The 19,659-nt window shown below is 38.2% G+C and overlaps 1 protein-coding gene across 1 annotated transcript; it reads left to right on the top strand.

The window, feature by feature from the left end:
- Nucleotides 1–3,321: 3,321 nt before the first annotated feature.
- Nucleotides 3,322–4,203, top strand: LOC131680911 (craniofacial development protein 2-like). The gene is made up of 2 exons (XM_058961628.1): nucleotides 3,322–3,978; nucleotides 4,102–4,203. Exons 1-2 carry the CDS (start codon nucleotides 3,322–3,324, stop codon nucleotides 4,201–4,203), a joined length of 759 nt encoding a protein of 252 aa, XP_058817611.1.
- Nucleotides 4,204–19,659: the final 15,456 nt, after the last annotated feature.

The raw sequence follows: 19,659 nt of genomic DNA, 5'->3' as shown, positions 1-19,659 counted from the left end.
AGTGACAAGTATGCAGAGAATCAAAATCCAATCAAAGCCGCTCTAAGCACTTTTTACAGAAATACTAAAGAAAGCCACGTCTCACCACGACAAGTCGTTATGCTCTCTTGGTTCGGAAAGAGTATGACTCTGACGATCACCAGCGTGAGACATCTGTTACTGCTCCTAAAAACAGTAGTCGAACGAGATTTGTTGTAAAGGTAAAAACATTTGTCATGAACGACCGAATATAACAGCTACAGGACGCGCTGACACAGAACCGAAGCAAACAGCTCCAGGTTTTGGAATTTTAAGAGCTTCCAGTGTTTCAAGAAACACCAAAAAGTAAGTTATCTTCTCGCTGATAAACGATCTAACTTTGTTCATGGTTTTTGCTACAATTTTGAAGAAGTGGCCGGCTTTACTGCCCAATTATCAAATATATGTCCCTTTTTGTTGCGATGCAACTATGAAAACGAGCGTTAACTTTGCAACAATTTTCGTTATTTTCAATTGGAAAACATTGCAGATTTCAGCGTCCCTCTAAGTTTGGCGCCCTTGGCGGGGGTCAACCTGACCAACCACACACTACGGGTCTGCATAGCCCATTGGCCAGCCAGCTCAATGAACATTTTGTAGCTGGTTTGCTTCGTACCGTATCGTACTTTTTATTCGACCGAAAACCCGAGCCTAAAGTACCTGCCAGAATACATCTCTGAATTTCTCTGCTGGTGGGCTCATCGGCGGTCACCATGCTCACCATAAAATCCTCCGGTAAAATCTCTTTCTCTTAAGTCTTCTAAATCGCCCGGTGGAGTGCTCTACCCAATTGCCTCCTCTGTCACATGGCAGTTAATCTTTATTATTCTTCAACCATATGATTTCCTTCTGATCCTCAATTAGATTCGGTGGTGGGAATCTGTCGTAAGCTGCGCGCGTCTACGGGCTGATTAGCGCACTACTATCAACCTCTACTGATTCGCCATTTAGATGATTGTCATAATACTGCTTCCACCTATCGATAATTTCAAACATATCTCGCGTGACACATTCGCGAGAGCGATTCACCAACTCGTAAAACTTCCTTGTCTTATTATCGTCGTATAGCTCTATCGCCTCGTTCCGAATACCGTATTCTTCTCTTCATCTCAGTAGTGCTACCTATAGTACTTCATAAGTTGCTCCAGCCATCAAGAGTAGTCACACCGACCTATTCTTCCGTTGGTAGTGCCGTCTCCAGCTTCTGTACGTATTTCCGCAGCACCAGCGTAGCTGCCAGATGTTGAGCGTCGGCGTCCATGCTCACGAGTGTTGTACTAACATTTCTGTGGTTGTAAAGATCACGTATCGTTGGCCGTTGTCGTTCTTAGCGGAATGCAGACTGTCCGGTTCGTTCATCGGTTTGTACCTGCTGACCTATCTGGTCGTTTATGTCGCCGTAAATCAGTGTAACATCCCATCGTGAGCAGCTATCATAGAAACGCTCCAGATCCGCCTAAAATGCGTCTTTGTCGTTCGCTAGCCTCGCTTCGTGTGGCCTGTGAACGTTGAAGATACGGTAGTTGAAGAAACGGGCTTTTGCTTGACATTACACACATTCTCTTGCTGTTACTTGAGCAAGCGTGGGCGAATCTTGTCTAGCACCATAAAACCCAGCTTGTTTGTTGTGCCGCCTCCCTGGAAGAATGTGGCTGTTCGATGCTAGCTTTTTCACACCTTTTGTCCTGCCGAGCAAAGTTTCTGCAGTGCTACGACCCCGAAGTTACGAAGCCAAGCAACTTACAGTTCCAAATTTCCAATAGCACTCTTTTTTCGTAGCATGACTTAATTGATCCGATCCGTACGCAAAACTGTGTTTCCGGACGGCTTGTTACACCTGCACAAAACTCCTATCTGGTCAGAAGCTTCTCATTTCGCTGCAGAAGGTGATGATAGCCCACAGATTATCCGTTATGTGTCCAACAAAAAGAAAACAGGCCGACACCGGATACCCGCAGATTCGAATGTTTGTAGCTATGTCAATGTTTAATCGATTTAGGACACTTTTAGATGTTTTGAATTCAGGAAATCATCCACTTTTAGAATCCATGAAATTGATCGCAACGAATATATCTGGTTAATCCCGCTAATCCGGATTTCCGGAAGGATATTCCAGTACTGAGAACCAATTTGTAACCTTTGAATTATTTCGGAGGGTTCTTATCGTTGTGGGACCATATGACGATTTGACCTCGGAACGGTCACTCACGGCCTTGCGGGTACCTGCTCCGGAAAGAGCATTGCGGGCTCAATTATATTATTATGCATTTTATATCCTAGTATTGGAACTTACCTCAGAAATCCGAATAACCGTGAACCAGATGCGTTTATACAGATTCTAAAAGTAGTTGAGTTCTGGAATTCAAAACATCGAAATGTGTCTATATTTGAGAAAAATGCCATAGCTACGAGTAGTTCCGTTTTGGGGGTACTCGGGTACCCTGCCGGGTTGTTACGTGTTAAATAAATCCAAAAGCCCTTCCTCAAATCCCCGATCACTGTATCATTAGTAGTTTTTTTCCACAAAAGCAATGCTTGGAATTATTCTAAGATGTCAATAGAATTTCATGAATTAAAATCTGCAAAGGAGTTCGCTGTTGGACACAACGGTTAAGTGCGACTTTGTGAACAGAGGTGTAACCTCACTGTGCTCACCATGATTAATACCAAACGCTGTCGCAAAGCTACTTGGTCAAGTTCGAATACGTTTTATTCTGTTGATTTCAAATGGATAAAAAAAGTGTTTCATTATTGAACGCTTAATACAAAAATAAATTGTTTTTAGGTGCAATATATGCACCACCACGAAAAGCTGTATTGATGAGATAGTTTGGTTAGTCAGAAATATGTAAGAGGGCGGCAAATTTAACTTTTAGCCCCGAGCGGCAAAAAGCCTAGCGCCGCCACTGTCTAACATAGCTCTGGTCCTCACAAGTCCCTATATCATACTTCCCCGGGTCATATGATTACAACGACCGCCAGCTAAGAGTTGTGTGCTTAGCTGGTAGTGCAGCCTGGGCACGGTTGTCCTTCTGACTTCAGCTAGATTGAGGAGGTACGTCCCGAGCGTTTGTTCACTAAGGAGGTGCGGCTCAAACAGCGTCTGTTCTGGCATCCAGCGGTTGAGTATGAAATGCTGTATCGCGTCAGCTATCCCTAAGGTGGCAGCCCCACCAGCGCAATGTAGGTAGCGCGACCCCGGTAAGGTAGCCTACCGAACCCTCCCACTTACCACGAAAAGTGGAGAAGAAAAGAAAAACGAACGATACTTTCGGCAACCGACCGGGCTACGAAATAAGGTCAATGATTGGAAACAGGACTTTGAATGAACACGGACGAGTGAGTCTTTTGGCTCGGGAACTGCAGACGGTTGGAGTGAGCGTGGCTGCGATTCAGGAGGTGCGGTGGCCTAGAACTGGAGAACGTGAATTCAGGACGGTGAATCCCATCACCAACACTTCTGTCAAATACAGCGTCTACTATAGCGGCGGCGAAAAGGCAGAACGTGGAGTTGGTTTCATAGTGATCGGAAAGCAGATGAAGCGTGTTATAAGGTGGAAACCGGTTAGCGAGCGAATCTGTGTATTGGTTATCAACATCTATGCACCGACAAACGATAAACCCGACGACGTCAAGGACGCGTTTTACGAATGTCTCGACAAAACCTACGGAGAGTGCCCAAAGCATGACGTGAAAATTGTTATCGGGGACACCAACGCTCAGGTCGGTAGAGAGGACTTTTTCCGTCCAATCATTGGTAAGGAGAGCCTTCACTCTGTAACCAATAACAACGGCCTGAGACTCGTGACCTTCGCTGCAGCTAGAGGGATGGCCATCAGCAGCACTTACTTTGCACGTAAAGACATCCGTGAGCACACCTGGATGCACCCGAATGGCGAAACTTGCAATCAAATAGACCATGTCCTGGTAGACAGCCGACATTTCTCGGATGTTATAGATGTGAGGACCTTCAGAGGACCAAATATCGACTCTGATCACTATCTCGTTGTCAGTAAGATTCGAGCACGGTAATCAACCGTAGCGAACTCAAGAACTCAGCGACTGTTGCGTTTCAATATCCAGCGCTTCTCAGCAGAAGGTGTGACGGACGAGTACCGCCAGAAGCTTGATGAGCGAATAAGGGGAATCAACGTAGACGACAATCTCAACAATCTGTGGGAGTAAATCCGCGGAGCGGTGAGCACATCAGCGCGAGAAGTAATAGGTACTGCTCAGAGACGACTCAGAAACGGTTGGTTCGATGAGGAATGCCAGAGAGTGACGGATGAGAAAAATGCTGCCAGAAGCCGGATGATAGTGTCTGGTACCCGACAGAACAGAGAGCGGTACAAGGAAGCAAGAGGAGCCGAAAAAAGAATTCACCGCAGAAAGAAAAAGCAGTATGAGGAGAACGTCATTACTGAGGTGCAAAACAGTATGGAACAAAATGATATGCGGAAATTTTATGAAACTGTCAATGGCGTACGGAGAAAAACAGCGCCGTCTCCCGTCATGTGCAATGACCGTGAAGGTAACTTGCTGACAGATAAAACTATGGTAGCAGCCAGGTGGAGAGAGCACTTCGAGACATTGTTGAATGGAGAGAATGTTAGCGCGTCAACGAACAGAATAAGGATAAGTGACGATGGACAAGCTGGGGAGCCTCCGCCGCTAGAAGAGGTTAAAAAGGCAATCAAAAAGCTCAATAACTGTAAGGCTGCTGGAAAGGACGACCTCCAGGTCGAACTTTTCAAACACGGTAGTGAGCAGCTGCACTAAATACTTCACCGTACTCTTTTGAAGGTATGGGAAGAAGAAGAACTACTTGATTACTGGCAAGAGGGCCTCATTTGTCCGTTATACAAAAAGGGACACAGACTGGTGTGCGCCAATTATCGAGGAATATCGCTCCTCAATTCGGCGTACAAAAGTATGTCACGTATTCTGTTCAACAGATTGAGGACGTTGGAGGAGTCTTTCGTCGGCGAATACCAACGTGGTTTTCGTAAAGGCCGATCAACAACATATCGAATGTTTACCCTGCGACAGAACCTAGATAAATTCCGGGAATACAACTTGCATCATATTGATTTCAAAGCGGCGTACGATTCAGTGAAAAGAAACGAGTTATGGCAGATAATGGTAGAACATGGTTTCCCGATGAAACTGATTAGGCTGGATGGATCGAAATCAAGTGTTCGGGTTGCGGATGAGATTTCGACGTCCTTCGTAACCTTTGTCGGATTGAAGCAGAATGATGCGCTGTCAAACTTGCTGTTCAACATTGCACTTGAAGGTGGCATCATGAGAGCAGGCGTGCAAAGGAACGGTACCATCGTCAATCGGTCGCATATGCTCCTAGAATTTGCGGACGATATTGATATCATTGGAATCGACCGCCGAGCCGTGGAAGAGGCATTCGTGCCTTTTACAAGGGAGATAGCAAGAATTGGTCTCACAATCAACACCAGAAAGATGAAGTACATGATAGCTGGAAGAATACGTGGGTCTAATAGTGATGTTGGTGGTGAAGTGGGGTTAGGTGGTGATAAATTTGAAGTAGTGGAAGAATTTGTGTACCTTGGAACTTTAGTGACTTGCGATAATGATGTTACCGCGCGTCTTGCAGCTGCAAATAGGGCTTTTTACGGACTTCGTAGTCAGCTGAAGTCCCGAGTTTACAGACGAAGACAAAATTCGCGTTGTACAAGACATTGATAGTTCCGGTTGCCTTGTATGGCCATGAAACGTGGACGTTAAAGGAAGTTGATCGTAGAGCGTTTGGTGTCTTCGAGCGTATAATACTCGGCCGTAAAGAAGAAAATGGCATCTGGCGGCGTCGCACGAATCACGAGTTATACCAAGTATATAAAGAAGTGGATATTGTCAAGCTAATAAAAAACGGCAGGCTGCGGTGGGTTGGTCATGTGGCACGAATGCCGGAAGAACGACAGGCGAAGGTAGTATTCAGTAGAGAACCGGGAAGAGGCCGACGACCCCGTGGCAGGCCGCATACACGATGGCTGTTTGCAGTGCAAGAGGACCTAAAAACACTCAATGTCCAGGGTGACTGGAAGAGATTGGCCTAGGACCGGGTCCAGCGGAGGAGAATTCTTCACTCGGCGTAGATTCAACGAAGCGAATTTTTGCCCATCAAACTCCAAAAAAAAATTAAAATCAGCTTTCAAAATACCAGTCCATCGGGATTTGTTGTCCTCTTTCTTGGTGGTTGAACATTAGCTACGTTGTCATCGGTACTGCATTCATGATGCTCACGGTCGGATGTTTTTATTTGTTTCTTGTACATACGGGTCGTTCTTGTAAATTCTTTATCATCGGAATTTGATTATTTATTGGTGGTGTAGGTTGATGGTTTGGAGGTTTTTGGTGTAATCGTTATTTCGCTGATGGTAATAACAGTTGGTTTAGTGGTACTGGGCCTGACGTTGTTGAGCTAGTGTTTGTTACTGCCCGGTCCGCAGTCTTTGGTTTAACAACCCGTTTAGCATACGGCGACAATATCGGCCTAAGCCTTAACAGATGGAATTCCCTTAGAAGCTTCTACACAAGGTTTTCCGTGGTGTACCGGTTGATCACAGTGCACTATGGTCCCAAAGCTGTATTTAGGAAGACAAAACTGCTTGCGCCTAAACCGTTGGTTTTAGATATATAGTATCTTTGACAAACTTTCTTAGAACTTTCTTGCCAATTTTTTTATATTAGTTGAATTAGGGTGGTCCTTGTGGTTAAGATGTTCAAAGTATCAACTTCTTAGATATGTAAAATTCAGCTACATAATATTCTACAAAGTTATAAATCAATCAAATTGAAGCAACTTTTCTGAAGAAACTATGTGGCTATCTCTAATGGTTCATGTGCTATGATTTTTGCAATATTTAAGGTAGGGTGGCTCTTTAAAAATTGGTTTTCTATTAATATCTTTTTATGTGTTAATTTTTCGCTAATACTTTGTTCTAGAGGTTTTTAGAACTTTTGTAAATACACATTTTTGCCGAAGCAATGAAGTTTCTATCTCTTTTGTTTACATAGTTACAGGCGATTTTCAAAACAAAAATGTTTTTTTTTCAAAGCGATATATGTTCCAACATTGCAAATGGATTTTCAATCTTTTAATTTCATTTGAAAGATCGAAACTTTTGTAATTTTTGGTGAAAAAAGTGCGGGAGCATTATTTCTGTAAAATAAATAATTAATTTTTGAAAATGGTGTATTTTTCAACAAAAATCGTTCATAACTTTTCAAATAGACGAGATAGTAACTTTGTTACTTCAGCAAAAATCTTCACCATGCAAAGTTATTAAAGTGCTGCAAACAAACCATTTACGATAAATCAATGTATGAAGTGACAAATGAGAAATAGTGATTTTAAGAGGTTACGTTTTCATCGCTCAATCTCTTATGGTAAAATCAACTGAGAACTAGTCATTGGGTGTGATAATACCGAATGTCATGGCAATTCTATTGGATTTATAAAAGTTTTTGAAAGAACAATCTACCGTACATCTAAATAGTACAGTGGATTTTCAGTAGTGTTAGCTGCAAACTATCGTTAATTCTAAATCGGCCAACAAAAGTTATCTATGCTCACTTAAGTAAATCCTTTTTGGTTTGGACTAGTGCTCAAAACGAGTGCTAGAAAGAAAATATTTTAGTTCACGTCTTGTTATCTTAAAATAAAATCTTGAAACGAGTTTGTTATTCATAGCAGCGGAAATTATTGTATGCTTTTCCAGCATTTATGCAATGTTTGAAAGTATAAATTAATTATCGACTATAATGTAAGTGGCTGTGGGTAAGTTAATGAAAGATTCTCAATTTTTTGTTACTTCAAAACAAATAAAAGTAAGAAGTCTGAGAATCGCTAACCGCGAATTGGTAAAATAACTCATAAAGCATAATTCCCTAGCATCTATATAATACATGATGACGGTACTTGCTTTATTGGCCCCGTAATAGATAACTTTTATTTAGAGTTTACTATAGTACGCTATTAACACTATTGTGAATTCACGCTAACATGTAGTTGTACAGTAAAATGTTGTGTTTTCAAACAGTGTCACATATTCAATAGATTTTCATTATAACACACATTGACTATTTCTCAGTTGATTTTACCATAAGAGATTGAGCGATGAAAACGTGACCTCTTAAAATCACTATTTTTCATTTGTCACTTCATACATTGATTTATCGTAAATACTTTGTTTGCAGCACTTTTATAACTTTGCATGGCGAAGATTTTTGCTGAAGTAACAAAGTTATTATCTCGTCTGTTTGAAAAGTTATGAACGATTTTTGTTGAAAAATACACCATTTTCAAAAATTAATTATTTATTTTACAGAAATAACGTTTCCGCAGTTTTTTCACCAAAAATTACAAAAGTTTCGATCTTTCAAATGAAATTAAAAGATTGAAAATCCATTTGCAATGTTGGAACATATATCGCTTTGACAAAAAACATTTTTGTTTTGAAAATCGCCTGTAACTATGCAAACAAAAGAGATAGAAACTTCATTGCTTCGGCAAAAATATGTATTTACAAAAGTTCTAAAAACCTCTAAAACAAAGTATTAGCGAGAAATTAACACATAAAAAGATATTAATAGAAAACCAATTTTTAAAGAGCCACCCTACCTTAAATATTGCAAAAATCATAGCACATGAACCATTAGAGATAGCCACATAGTTTCTTCAGAAAATTTGCTTCAATTTAATTGATTTATAACTTTATAGAACATTATGTAGCTAAATTTTACATATCTAAGAAGTTGATCCTTTGAACACCATAACCACAAGGACCACCCTAATTCAACTAATATAAAAAAAATTGGCAAGAAAGTTCTAAGAAAGTTTGCTGAAGATACTACATATCTAAAACCAACGGTTTAGGCGCAAACAGTTTTGTCTTCCAAAATACAGCTTTGGGACCATAGTGCAGTGTTGGCACGTAGGAATCTGCCCTGGGTACGTGACCAGTGTTCGTTGAGGATATGCAATACCTTGAACTGTCGGTCAAGTAGGAAGGAATAGGTTTTGTCAGACGCATTCTCACCAAACGAACGGCGTTGCGAAGTCCTGGGAAGAATTTACTCCAAGTATCTTCTTTAACACTATTCAAGTTCTCCGTATTTTGATATAAGTGGTTTGATAGCGGCGGAACTAGTACGTGGTGCCAGGTCATATACCTTTTTTTCAATACTGTCATTATTGATATATGTTGAGGTGATGTATGAAGCGTCTTTACATTCGACGACGTATTTTAAGTTGCCAATAATTCTGCTTAACTAATGTTTTTAAGCATAATCAGTACCGCTTGACGTAGATGGTAGAATTGCAACAATCTCCTTTGTTACCAACTGTAATCATATCCTGCTAGGTCACAATGCTATGTGTTATTAGCATAATAGTCATTCGCCTTAGAACTAGGTTCGACGAAAGTTATATTCTAGCTATTGCTTTACACGGTTAGGTTTGAACCCAATTTTTTGAATCGATAAATAAATTGTTTTACATTTGCGGAATAGTCTCGAAATCTGTTGTCAATTTGTCTGCTCCGATACTATTGTAGATGTCCACCGGAAAGGGAAAAGGAATTCTAGCTTATTATGCCCGATTAAATTGCAACTAATATAACACAACGTAGACCTAGTCATTGATGGAACAGAATTTTGTTGATAATAAATAGTAGAAAAATTATGTCATCGGAATTACTTAAGCTATTCTTTCGATTAAGAATGGAATATGAATGTATGAATCAGCAAATGTCGAGCATATGAAGTTGAACGTGAAGAATGTGTCATGAGTGTTCAACAAATTTTTCAATACAATAATTGAATCACTACGGAAAACGGACCGTAATCCATTACTAATGATGGGAACGAAATCGAACCCTATTGTGATATAGCTACATGCTTTTTGTTCCCGACCCTGGTTTCGTTTCAGGAGCCGAACCGTGCTATTGCCGCATTCCAGAATACACGATTTTCGGTGTATGGTTCTACAAAAAAAGTTAATAGCTCCCCGAAAATAAATAAACGATACCTATAGCAAATAGACAGGAAACTGTGCTATTGATTTTTGTGATTTTTTTTTGTATTTTGCACCTCAACTAATTCTGTGGTGATTCTCTCATCACGGGAGATAACAGCATATATTGACAAACAGCCAGAGTGTTGTGTGGTCTCGCTGCTTGAACCTACGAAGCTATGAATTCTAGCAGCTGTCCCGGTGACCTCCGTTTAGTGCGGCATGCAAATCAAATTTCCAACCCACTTTACGCCTCAGCTAACTGCGCTCGTTTTCTGGTTTTGCCAGGACATGACAATAAAAACAAAAATGATGAAAGAGTAACTCGCAAATAACGATACAAAAAACACAATGTTCGCCGGAAGTTCGGACGGCGATGCGATGAAATATGCAGTTTTATGTTATTTTATTTATGCATTCTGCTGTCCTGTGTGCTCAGTTTTCTAGGAATGGATTGTGGAATAACTGACCGGAAGGTTTCGTTTTTTTTCTCCGTTCAGCCATTTGGGCGCGAATTCAACTCGTTTCAGTTAAGGATTGGGCTTTCGCCTGCATTATACCTATCCAGTTTATATTATTAATATAATTTTTAAATCGATTGAAGCCGATGCAGGTATTGTATTTTTTGTTCTCTTTAGAACACAAATAAAGTGAGTTCAGCCTTAAACCTTGCTGCAAAGTCTGTTTGCAAAATGGTTTGAGTAATTCCTGAAGCAAACACAATCATTAATTTTATTTGATACTTTTTTAACACAACCTTCTATTTGCAATATCGGACCAATTATCGAATTGGATCAGAATCACTTAGCGTCACTGGCGGGTTATTCCTCTAAGCTAGAGAATTTCAAGTCGATTCGTCCAGAAAGCCACTCATGTCGGCTTACACACATCATTCCACCGGAAGCAGGTCGTTGTGAAATGGGTACATAAAATTTAGGAAAGAGTAATAATATCTGTGACGGTTTTACAACAGATGTAAATTTTAGTGAGCAAAAAAATGAAGTAATATGCAAAACAAAACAAGAGACAGCAAATTGTAGCTGCCGCCGTCCACCCGGGAGAGATAACGGGTGGAACCAAGTTTGGACATTGTGGGACAAAAAAAAACACCCGTTGCCGATCCGCTTGTGAACGGAGCGAAAATTTACATTTTTATGTCCGTTCTAATTGTGGACGTATAAATGTCGTGCCACGGGCAAAACTAAAACGGAGAGGCCGACCATATTGTGCGCTCGGTCGGCGGAATTACCCATCATGTAGATCATTTGATAGCCATCGGTGTGAACCGGAATCGTAGCTGAAAGGATAACGCAGCAAGCTGCATGCGAGTGAGGAACAAATTTTGTCTGTTTTCATTCTGTCCTGATTTGGAATTTATCCTTTTGGCTAGATTATTTGGAAAAACGCCGATTAGTTGCGAATATTTACGTCCAAGTTCAGTAGTAGTTGCATTGACCCATTCGATATAAAGTTATAAGCTAGAACCGGCTTTTAGTCTATTGTTAGTTATTAACCCACTATATCCTACTACATTTAATACGCAAAGCATTCCATCGTTTAATGTGCATTTACTGTAGAATTTCGATATTTATCTGCTTTATTGTTACTCTTATGGTATAGAAATCTTCAAACTTTGAAATTTTTCCGAGACCTAGACGCAATCAGCGTCTAGGTCTAAATTGGCGACTAACCAGCGTACACTAAGGTTTTTTACACGGTTTTTTTTGCACGGTTTTTTTTACACGGCTTTTTACATTTCTTACAAAAGAAATGTATAGGATTCGCTCAAACTTTGAAAACTTTTTCCGAGGCCCGGAGGGCCGAGTTTCATATACCAATCGACTCAGCTCGACAAATTGAGACAATGTCTGTATGTGTGTGTGTGTGTGTATGTGTGTATGTATGTATGTAAGAAATGTCATGTAATTATCTCAGCAATGGTTGAACCGATCTTAATGAAACTAGTTTCAAATAAAAGGCCTATCGCTCCCATTTGACACTATTATTTTTGTTTTTCGATATGTTGTTTACTTTCTGATATATGGGTAATTTGGTCAAACCAGGGCTGGTTTGAAGCGAATAACATTCGAACAAGGCAACTATATCGCGTGAAGTAAACAAAAACAAAAAGCTTATGAAAATACCTTTCTAACAAGCTAAAGATTGTCAAAATCCGTTCAGGAGCGGCGGAAATATTAAACATTTTGTATTTTCATTCTTCGCTTACCAATTTCCACTAATGAAAAATGAGACCGTTCCATACAGAGTATTGCTTTACTGGTTTTTTAGGGTCAAAACTAAACCGATTTTGAATATCCGGGTATGCAAACACATCTGCGTGATTCAAGGATTTTGATTCCGAAAACATTTTGTGAATTTACTTAATAATCAATTACCTATTTCTCAAAAATTAATAAGCAAGTTCATTTCAAAGACAAAATAATGTCACTTCAAAGTGCAAATTTGCCCAGAGTTTTTTTATTTCGATTATAGAGGTTTTAACCTTAAGGTCATTCGCCTCTTCGGGTTAGAAATTTTTTTATGAAAAATTTCTAACCCTATGTGCGGGGTCGGGACACGAACCCAGGTGCGCTGCGTACAAGGCAATCGATTTACCAACTACGCTACATCAACCCTCATTGTCCAGAGTTGATGTATTTACCCGCTGGATTGAGCAATGCGTTCACTCGTGAGATAAACGTTGGATGGTATATGAATACATCAAGTAATCCTCCTAGTAGTGAGAAAATAGATTTCTAATAAAATTCATATTCATATTATACTCGTAGCATCACCAAGAGCAACTGTATTTTTGAATAACAAAATTGTAGTGAAAATTTATCAGTTGCATTATTGAAAATAAAGATGTAAGGAATCAAAATTTCGCACTATAAACAAAAATAATGTCACAGCTCTAACCATAACTTACCATTCCTCACAACTGACACTGAGTTGAACTGAAAACCCCAATATACATTTTTCATGATCAATGTTACTAAAAGCATATTTTTTGCGAAAAAATACGACATGTAATTTCAAGAATGTTCGTGTCTCAAAGCAGTCCAGGGGCACTTTCAATACTAATTGGCTTTTCGATGAATTTAAATAATTATTCTGGTAGTTTGAACCATTTCTTTGCAATGGTATTGCTTTGTATAGGACTCATTTACCCATATCTCCAGAACGAGAGTTCAGAACGAAACAATTCGCAAGTAATAAGGATGGGTGGAAAAGACTGCATTGTAATCGACTGCATGTACGAGTTTTATGCCATCGACAATAATATAATTACCAACATAGCCTGGACACTTGACATTCTTTTCTAGATATTTCAATGCGAATGAATACTATTTACAGGTGGCCTTTTCTCAGTTTACTATTTCTAATTACGCGTTAAAATACTGGACCTGAAAATTCCCTTCTATACAAAATCATTTTTCAGATGTCTGTAACCAAAAAGATATCTTTTAATTCCAAAACAAATTCCTGATTTCTAGATTTTCTGATGACTAATTAAGGACCAGCAATAAAGTAGAAACACCAGATAATCCTAAAAATTCCGTCAAGAAAAGAAGAACGAAAACGTGCTCTTTGCAATGGGATTTTCACAAACATTTCAGAATATTCTAAAACAATGGTTTTGGAATTCGTGAAATTCGTTTTATTCATTTTCTTCATTTCAATAACTTTCTTAAAATATTATTGTATATTCTCATTTTTTCCAGCTCATTCCTTTAATGTATTATATTCGTTTGGTTTATTTTTTGCATTTTAAATATTTGACTAATAATAAATATATGATCATTTCATTGCAAAGATTTTTTTCATTTAGCATTGTTTTTATTTATTTTGTTTATGTGACCTAATTTTATCTATTGTATTCATTTAATTCTTTGTATGCATTCCGATCAATTTATTATCTTATGTATCTTATTCGAATTATTCATTTAATTTAGTTTTATTCACTTTTTTCTAATATTTTTTTCTGATATTTTTCCGGTTCACACTTTTATTCATTTTAATAATCTGACTAATTTTGTTCAGTCATTCACTTTATTCATTTCATCTAGAGCATTAATTAGACACAATATAATTTCTTCTATTAATTCTATTACTTTTTAATATCGCTGATTTTTTCATTTTAATAAGTTAATTGCTTAAAAACAAACAAAATGGAAAAATGATAAAAAGTATAGACAGAAAACATTTTTATTGTGATAAAAATTCTTCATTTTGTTTATTTTATTCATTCCATTCATTTTATTGATTTTATTAACTCTCTGTTTATCCTGTTATTTATGAACAACAACATTTTCAAATAGCTATACTGCCCATGCTTGCAAATCAGTCCCATAAAGATAGGAAATCCCATAGAAAACGGGACAAATATGCGTTCATGGGCAGTATAACTTTGGGGTTGGACAAGATTTCTTCACAAAAAAGTAAAACTAATAATTGTGACAATCGCCGTTTATTTAAGCGCTAATAGTTACAAGAAAGATCCCTATAACTGAAGTTATTGCAATTGCTCTGATTGGATTTCACTGGAGCAGTGCTGCCAGAGACATTTTCAGTTATGAGTGAAAAACTATATTTTGATATATCTTCGTTTTCTTCAACTATTTTTGAAAACTGATAAATCTTATTAATTTGGACTGCTTTCGGCTACCTTTTCTGCCCAAACGAACTATTGAAAACTTTGCAGGAGATGTGTATTAAGGATTGGTATGTAAAAATTCAGCAGCTTCTAACACTGCTAGAGAAGCATCTATCTTGATCAAAACAGGTTTTTCGTCTTTCTTTACTCTAACAATTTTAAGAAAAACGGTTTTGGAACCCTATATGTGCTAGAAAATTATGTATGAGAGTTAATTTAATCCATATTATTCATATTATTTATTTTATTATTCCAATTTTTTATGGTTTTATTCATATTATTTATTTCAATCATTTTATTAATGGTTAGTTTTTCCCAGTTCACATATTTTATTCAGTTTCTTAATTTTATCAATTCGGTTTAGCCAGTCCTTTATGTTATTGTATGATAGCTTTTATCCTGAAACAATTTAATTTACTCTCTTAATTTCATTACGTTTTAATATCGTCTAATTTTAATTTGAGCTAATTTGACTTATTTATTTTATTAATTTGATTTATGTTAACCATTCTGTCCATTTTATGAATAACTTTGTTATTTTAAATTTTGTTTTGTTTTATTATTTTTCTTTAATTTAATCCGTTTATTCGAAGCGTTATTCGTGCACATCTCACATCTAGTTGTTCGTAAATTTAGCGTGTGATCGGCAAGCTAATGAATAATACAACAGTGATACGTGTAAGAAATGTCTCATCTCACTGATAGGTGGATTAAATCGGTTTTTTACACGGTTTTCGCAATTAGCACGGTTTTTTTTGCACGGTTTTTTTTGCACGGTTTTCGCAATTAACACGGTTTTTCGCAAAAATATTCTAAGTCCTTTTAAAGGCAAAAGACTTAGACGATTTCTCAAAAAAAATTTTTGCACGGGTTTCGCAAAAATGTTTTAAGTCCTTTTGGAGGCAAAAAACTTAGACGATTTTTGATCATTTTTTTTTGCGCGGATTTCGCAATTAACACGGTTTTAGCAAAAATCCTTATGAAGGCAAAAGACTTAGACGGTTTTTGACCAAGTTTTTTTTGCACGGATTTTGAAATTTACACGGTTTCTGCTTTTCCATTTTGAATGCAAAGAATTTCGAAGATTTTTGGAAAAGTGGAAGTGATTGCTTTTGGAACAGCATTAACGAGTAGATGCCAAATGTTCATGTCTGAGGCCATTTAGAAAACCAAGATGGCGACTTCCGGTTCAGTGGAATTCTCTGAAACCCCATCAATATGGATATTTTTGGAACGGGATTGATGAGTGGACGTCAGATATCGATGTTTAAGGACATTTTAAAGACCAAGAAGGCGACTTCCGGGTCAGTGGAATTCTCTATAACCCAATCAGCATGCATATTTTCAGAGCGGGCCTAATAGAGCGCATGATAGAGATCAGTGTCAGAGGCCATTTGGAAAACCAAGATGGCGACTTCAGGTTCATTGGAATTCTCTAAAATCGAATCAATATGGGTATTTTTGGAATGGAATTGACGAATAGACGCTAGATATCGATGTCTGGTGCCATATTGAAATTCAAGATGGCGACTTCCGGTTCTGTGGAATTCTCCAAAGCCCAATCAATATGAGTATTTTTGGAACGGGCTTGACGAGTAGGTACCAAATATCAATGTCTGAGACCATTTCGAAAATCAAGATGGCTACTTCGGTTTAGTAAAATTTTCAGTTACCACAACAATGTGAGAATTTTTGTAATAGCGTTAATGAATAGATACCGGATGTCAATTCCGGAAGTCATGTTTTCATCTAAGATGGTGACTTCTATTTTAGTGCCAAGACGATGTTTTAAATATAAAGACACGCGGCGAGAAAAACAGTAAATTTGGCTGCACGGTTTTACAAATTATTTGTCTGCTAGTTTTGGCAACCAGGAATATTGTGTAAACAGCGAGTGACTTGTAGTTTTAATGAATGCTTGGCGAATTCCTTTTTCGAAATATTTCCCACAATACTCAATCATGTAACTTGGAAACGCATTGATTTACGTTACTGAGCCTGTCTACATGTTTTTCGTTGCACTAGAAAAAATGTATCGAGGATGCAGGATGCAGACATGCATTTCTTTTCATTTCAATCTCGATACTCCCCACACATTACTTCCTAAATCCGCCATATTTGTTTACATTGCTAGTTTGGAACCGTTGTTTTGGGTTCGTTTGGAACTTTTGGCTTCAGTCTTCGCGCATCTCTATAAGCATCATCTCTGCTTTAGTGTACATCTCATTCATCTTAAGGGGGCGTCTGGTGTAGTGGGCAAAAAAATCGACTTCTTTTTTATCCGCTTAATTGTTAGTATTGAGCCTCTAGAATAGTCTCCCGCAATCTCGGTGACCACGCTGAACTTCTTTTATTTTAAACAGCCATGCATTCCTCGCGCGTATTTGCTGTGACACACGCAGATTTCAATCTATCGGCAACAATTTTCTTAAGACTGACAGCGATAAAAATACTGTGTGAACAATACAATTTAAACTACTTCCACCCAAATTTTTAAGAGAAAATACCAAATGGATTGTTTTCCACGTCATTTTTTCCGTGATGCAATTTGATATGGAGTATCCTTTAATAGCGTTTTTTCGAAACCGCGTTTTTCAAATTGGTGAACAGGATAACTCAAAAACTAATCAAAGAATTGACTTGATTTTTTTATGAAAATGCACAATATGTGTAGCCTGTCGGTGAACCACAGAAAACAGAATGAAAAAATGGTTCTCTCTATTATTTTGAAGAAAAGTGCACGAATTTTACAGAAAAATATGAGATTTTTCGGTTTACATGAAGCCATTTTCCTAAACTCGAACTTTTTTTGGGTTCATCGAGTAACTACAAGTCTAAGCTTTACAAATTTTACTTAATTTCCTGTGTCAAACCTTTTTAATCAAGAGTCATCGTGTTAGCCGCGGCGCTCCTCGACGTGGAAATGGTTGGACGTCTACTCTTGGAACGCTCGTATGTGTGGCTCTGCGTGGCTGCCGACCCTATTCTGCGCGGCGTGTGACGTGAGACGACTAATCTCACCTCACTCTACGTGACTTCACCCAATTCTGAAGAGTCACTTCGGGTGACGTGAGACTCCCATTTAACCGCAATGAGGAATCTCACCTCACCCGAGTCGACTCTCAGAATCAAAAAGTCAAAAAAAAAAAAGTCACGTAAAGTGAGGTGAGTTTCGTCGTCTCACGTCACACGCCGCGCAGAATAAGGCCGTGCAAATATTTTTTTCGTACAGAATAAACGTACAAATTTAAAGCTTAACATTACATAAAAGATGCATTGTTTCCTTGCCTTCAAAATCGTAAACTAAAATAACTTTCGGTTTGAGCACTTTACACCAGACGCCCCCCTTAATAATACAGCGAAGACCTGATTTTATTATTTCCCCCTGATTATGTCAGCTTTTTGATTCGACTTTGAGTCTCGCATGAAGATTCGCTCGATGAGCTCTAGCAGACGAACCAACTCAAATTCGAGTAAATCCATTCATGAGCACATTTTTCTTATCTTATAAATGCAAAATATACAAAAATAAATGTATCTTTTTGTTTTACGCTGGATATTTATACTCAGACCTCTGGCAACTGCATATTTGTCAATCCAGTTCCAAAACACTCCATGTTGTGAGTTATACAGAATATCGCTAAGCCGATAGTCTCAATGTTGTATTTCAAAATGGCCTCAGACATTGATCTCTATCATGCGCTCATTAGGCCCGCTCGGAAAATATGCATACTGATTGGGTTATTGAAAATTCTGTTAGACCGGAAGTCGTCATCTTGGTATTCCAAATGGCCTCAGGCATCGATATTTGGTGCCTACTCGTTAACACTGTACCGAAAACAACCATATTGTTAAAGTGCGGGACAAAAGGAAACCTCAAGATCCGACGTTTCCACTTTTCCAAAAACCTAAGGAATTGGAAAAAGCAAAAACCGTGCTACTTGCATAATCCGTGCAAAAAAAACCTGTTCAAAAATCGTCTAAGTCTTTTGCCTTCAAAAGGACTTAGAACATTTTTGATAAAACTCCGAAATCATCCCTTTTCCTAAAATCGTCTAAGTCTTTTGCATTTAATGTAACGCGGTTTTTTTGCACGATTTTCGGAATTAACGCGGTTTTTTTTGCACGGTTTTCTGAATTAACACGGTTTTTTTTACACGGATTTCGCAATTAACGCGGTTTTTTTACACGGATTTCGCAATTAACGCGGTTTTTTTTACACGGATTTCGCAATTAACGCGGTTTTTTTGCACGGTACGTATCCCCCGTGTAAAAAAAACCTTAGTGTATTTGCTGGTTAGTCGCCAATTTAAAGCTGGGGCGCAACAACCTGGATGGGGCGCAACGATATTGATGGGGTACGAAAACTATGAAGCCACTATACGTAAAGTGGACCGGAAAATGAGCGGTAGAGGTGACTGAAATCAAAAAAGTAAACTGATTATTTAAGAAAAATGTATTGTGGTGAACTTGAACGGAGCGGTTTCCCAATAAAAAAGAATTTCCTGCAAAAAAATCATGTTGTTCAAAAAACGGAGTTTTAACCAAAAATTCATTGCAAAAAAATTTATAATTTTTGGATGGAAAAGCAACCGTTCAAGTACATGTGTATTAGTTGAAAATACAAACAATTCAAAAAAAATATATATGAAAATCGAAGTTTTTGCGATATCACTTTTACCGCAACGGTACTTTTCAAAAAACTTAGTTCCGAGATAATTGCGTTTAAATTTTTGTGTCAACTTCATTTGCGAGTGAACCAGCGCGCTGCGAACCGACTATAGTTTGAAATCTAGTTCTCCGATCTGGATAAAATTTCGCACATAAATTTTTAAAAGTGTGTACTTTCAGAATATTCAATAATTTTTTTTGCGATTTTTTGAGTTCCAACTTTGTATATAATCCCTTAACGATGAAGGTGAAAACTTCTTTATTT

The sequence above is a fragment of the Topomyia yanbarensis genome, chromosome 2 (genome assembly GCF_030247195.1).
Source record: "Topomyia yanbarensis strain Yona2022 chromosome 2, ASM3024719v1, whole genome shotgun sequence".
Classification (NCBI taxonomy): Eukaryota; Metazoa; Arthropoda; class Insecta; order Diptera; family Culicidae; genus Topomyia; species Topomyia yanbarensis.
Note: the sequence above shows the minus strand (reverse complement) of the source record. Positions and strands in the feature narration are given on the sequence as shown.

What these genes read in the sequence shown, in the direction of transcription:
- LOC131680911 (XM_058961628.1), top strand. Translation starts at nt 3,322, where the DNA reads ATGATTGGAAACAGGACTTTGAATGAACACGGACGAGTGAGTCTTTTG. An exon ending in ATTTCTCGGATGTTATAGAT is followed by an intron (nt 3,979 to 4,101) that starts GTGAGGACCTTC and finishes TTCAATATCCAG; the next exon opens with CGCTTCTCAGCAGAAGGTGT.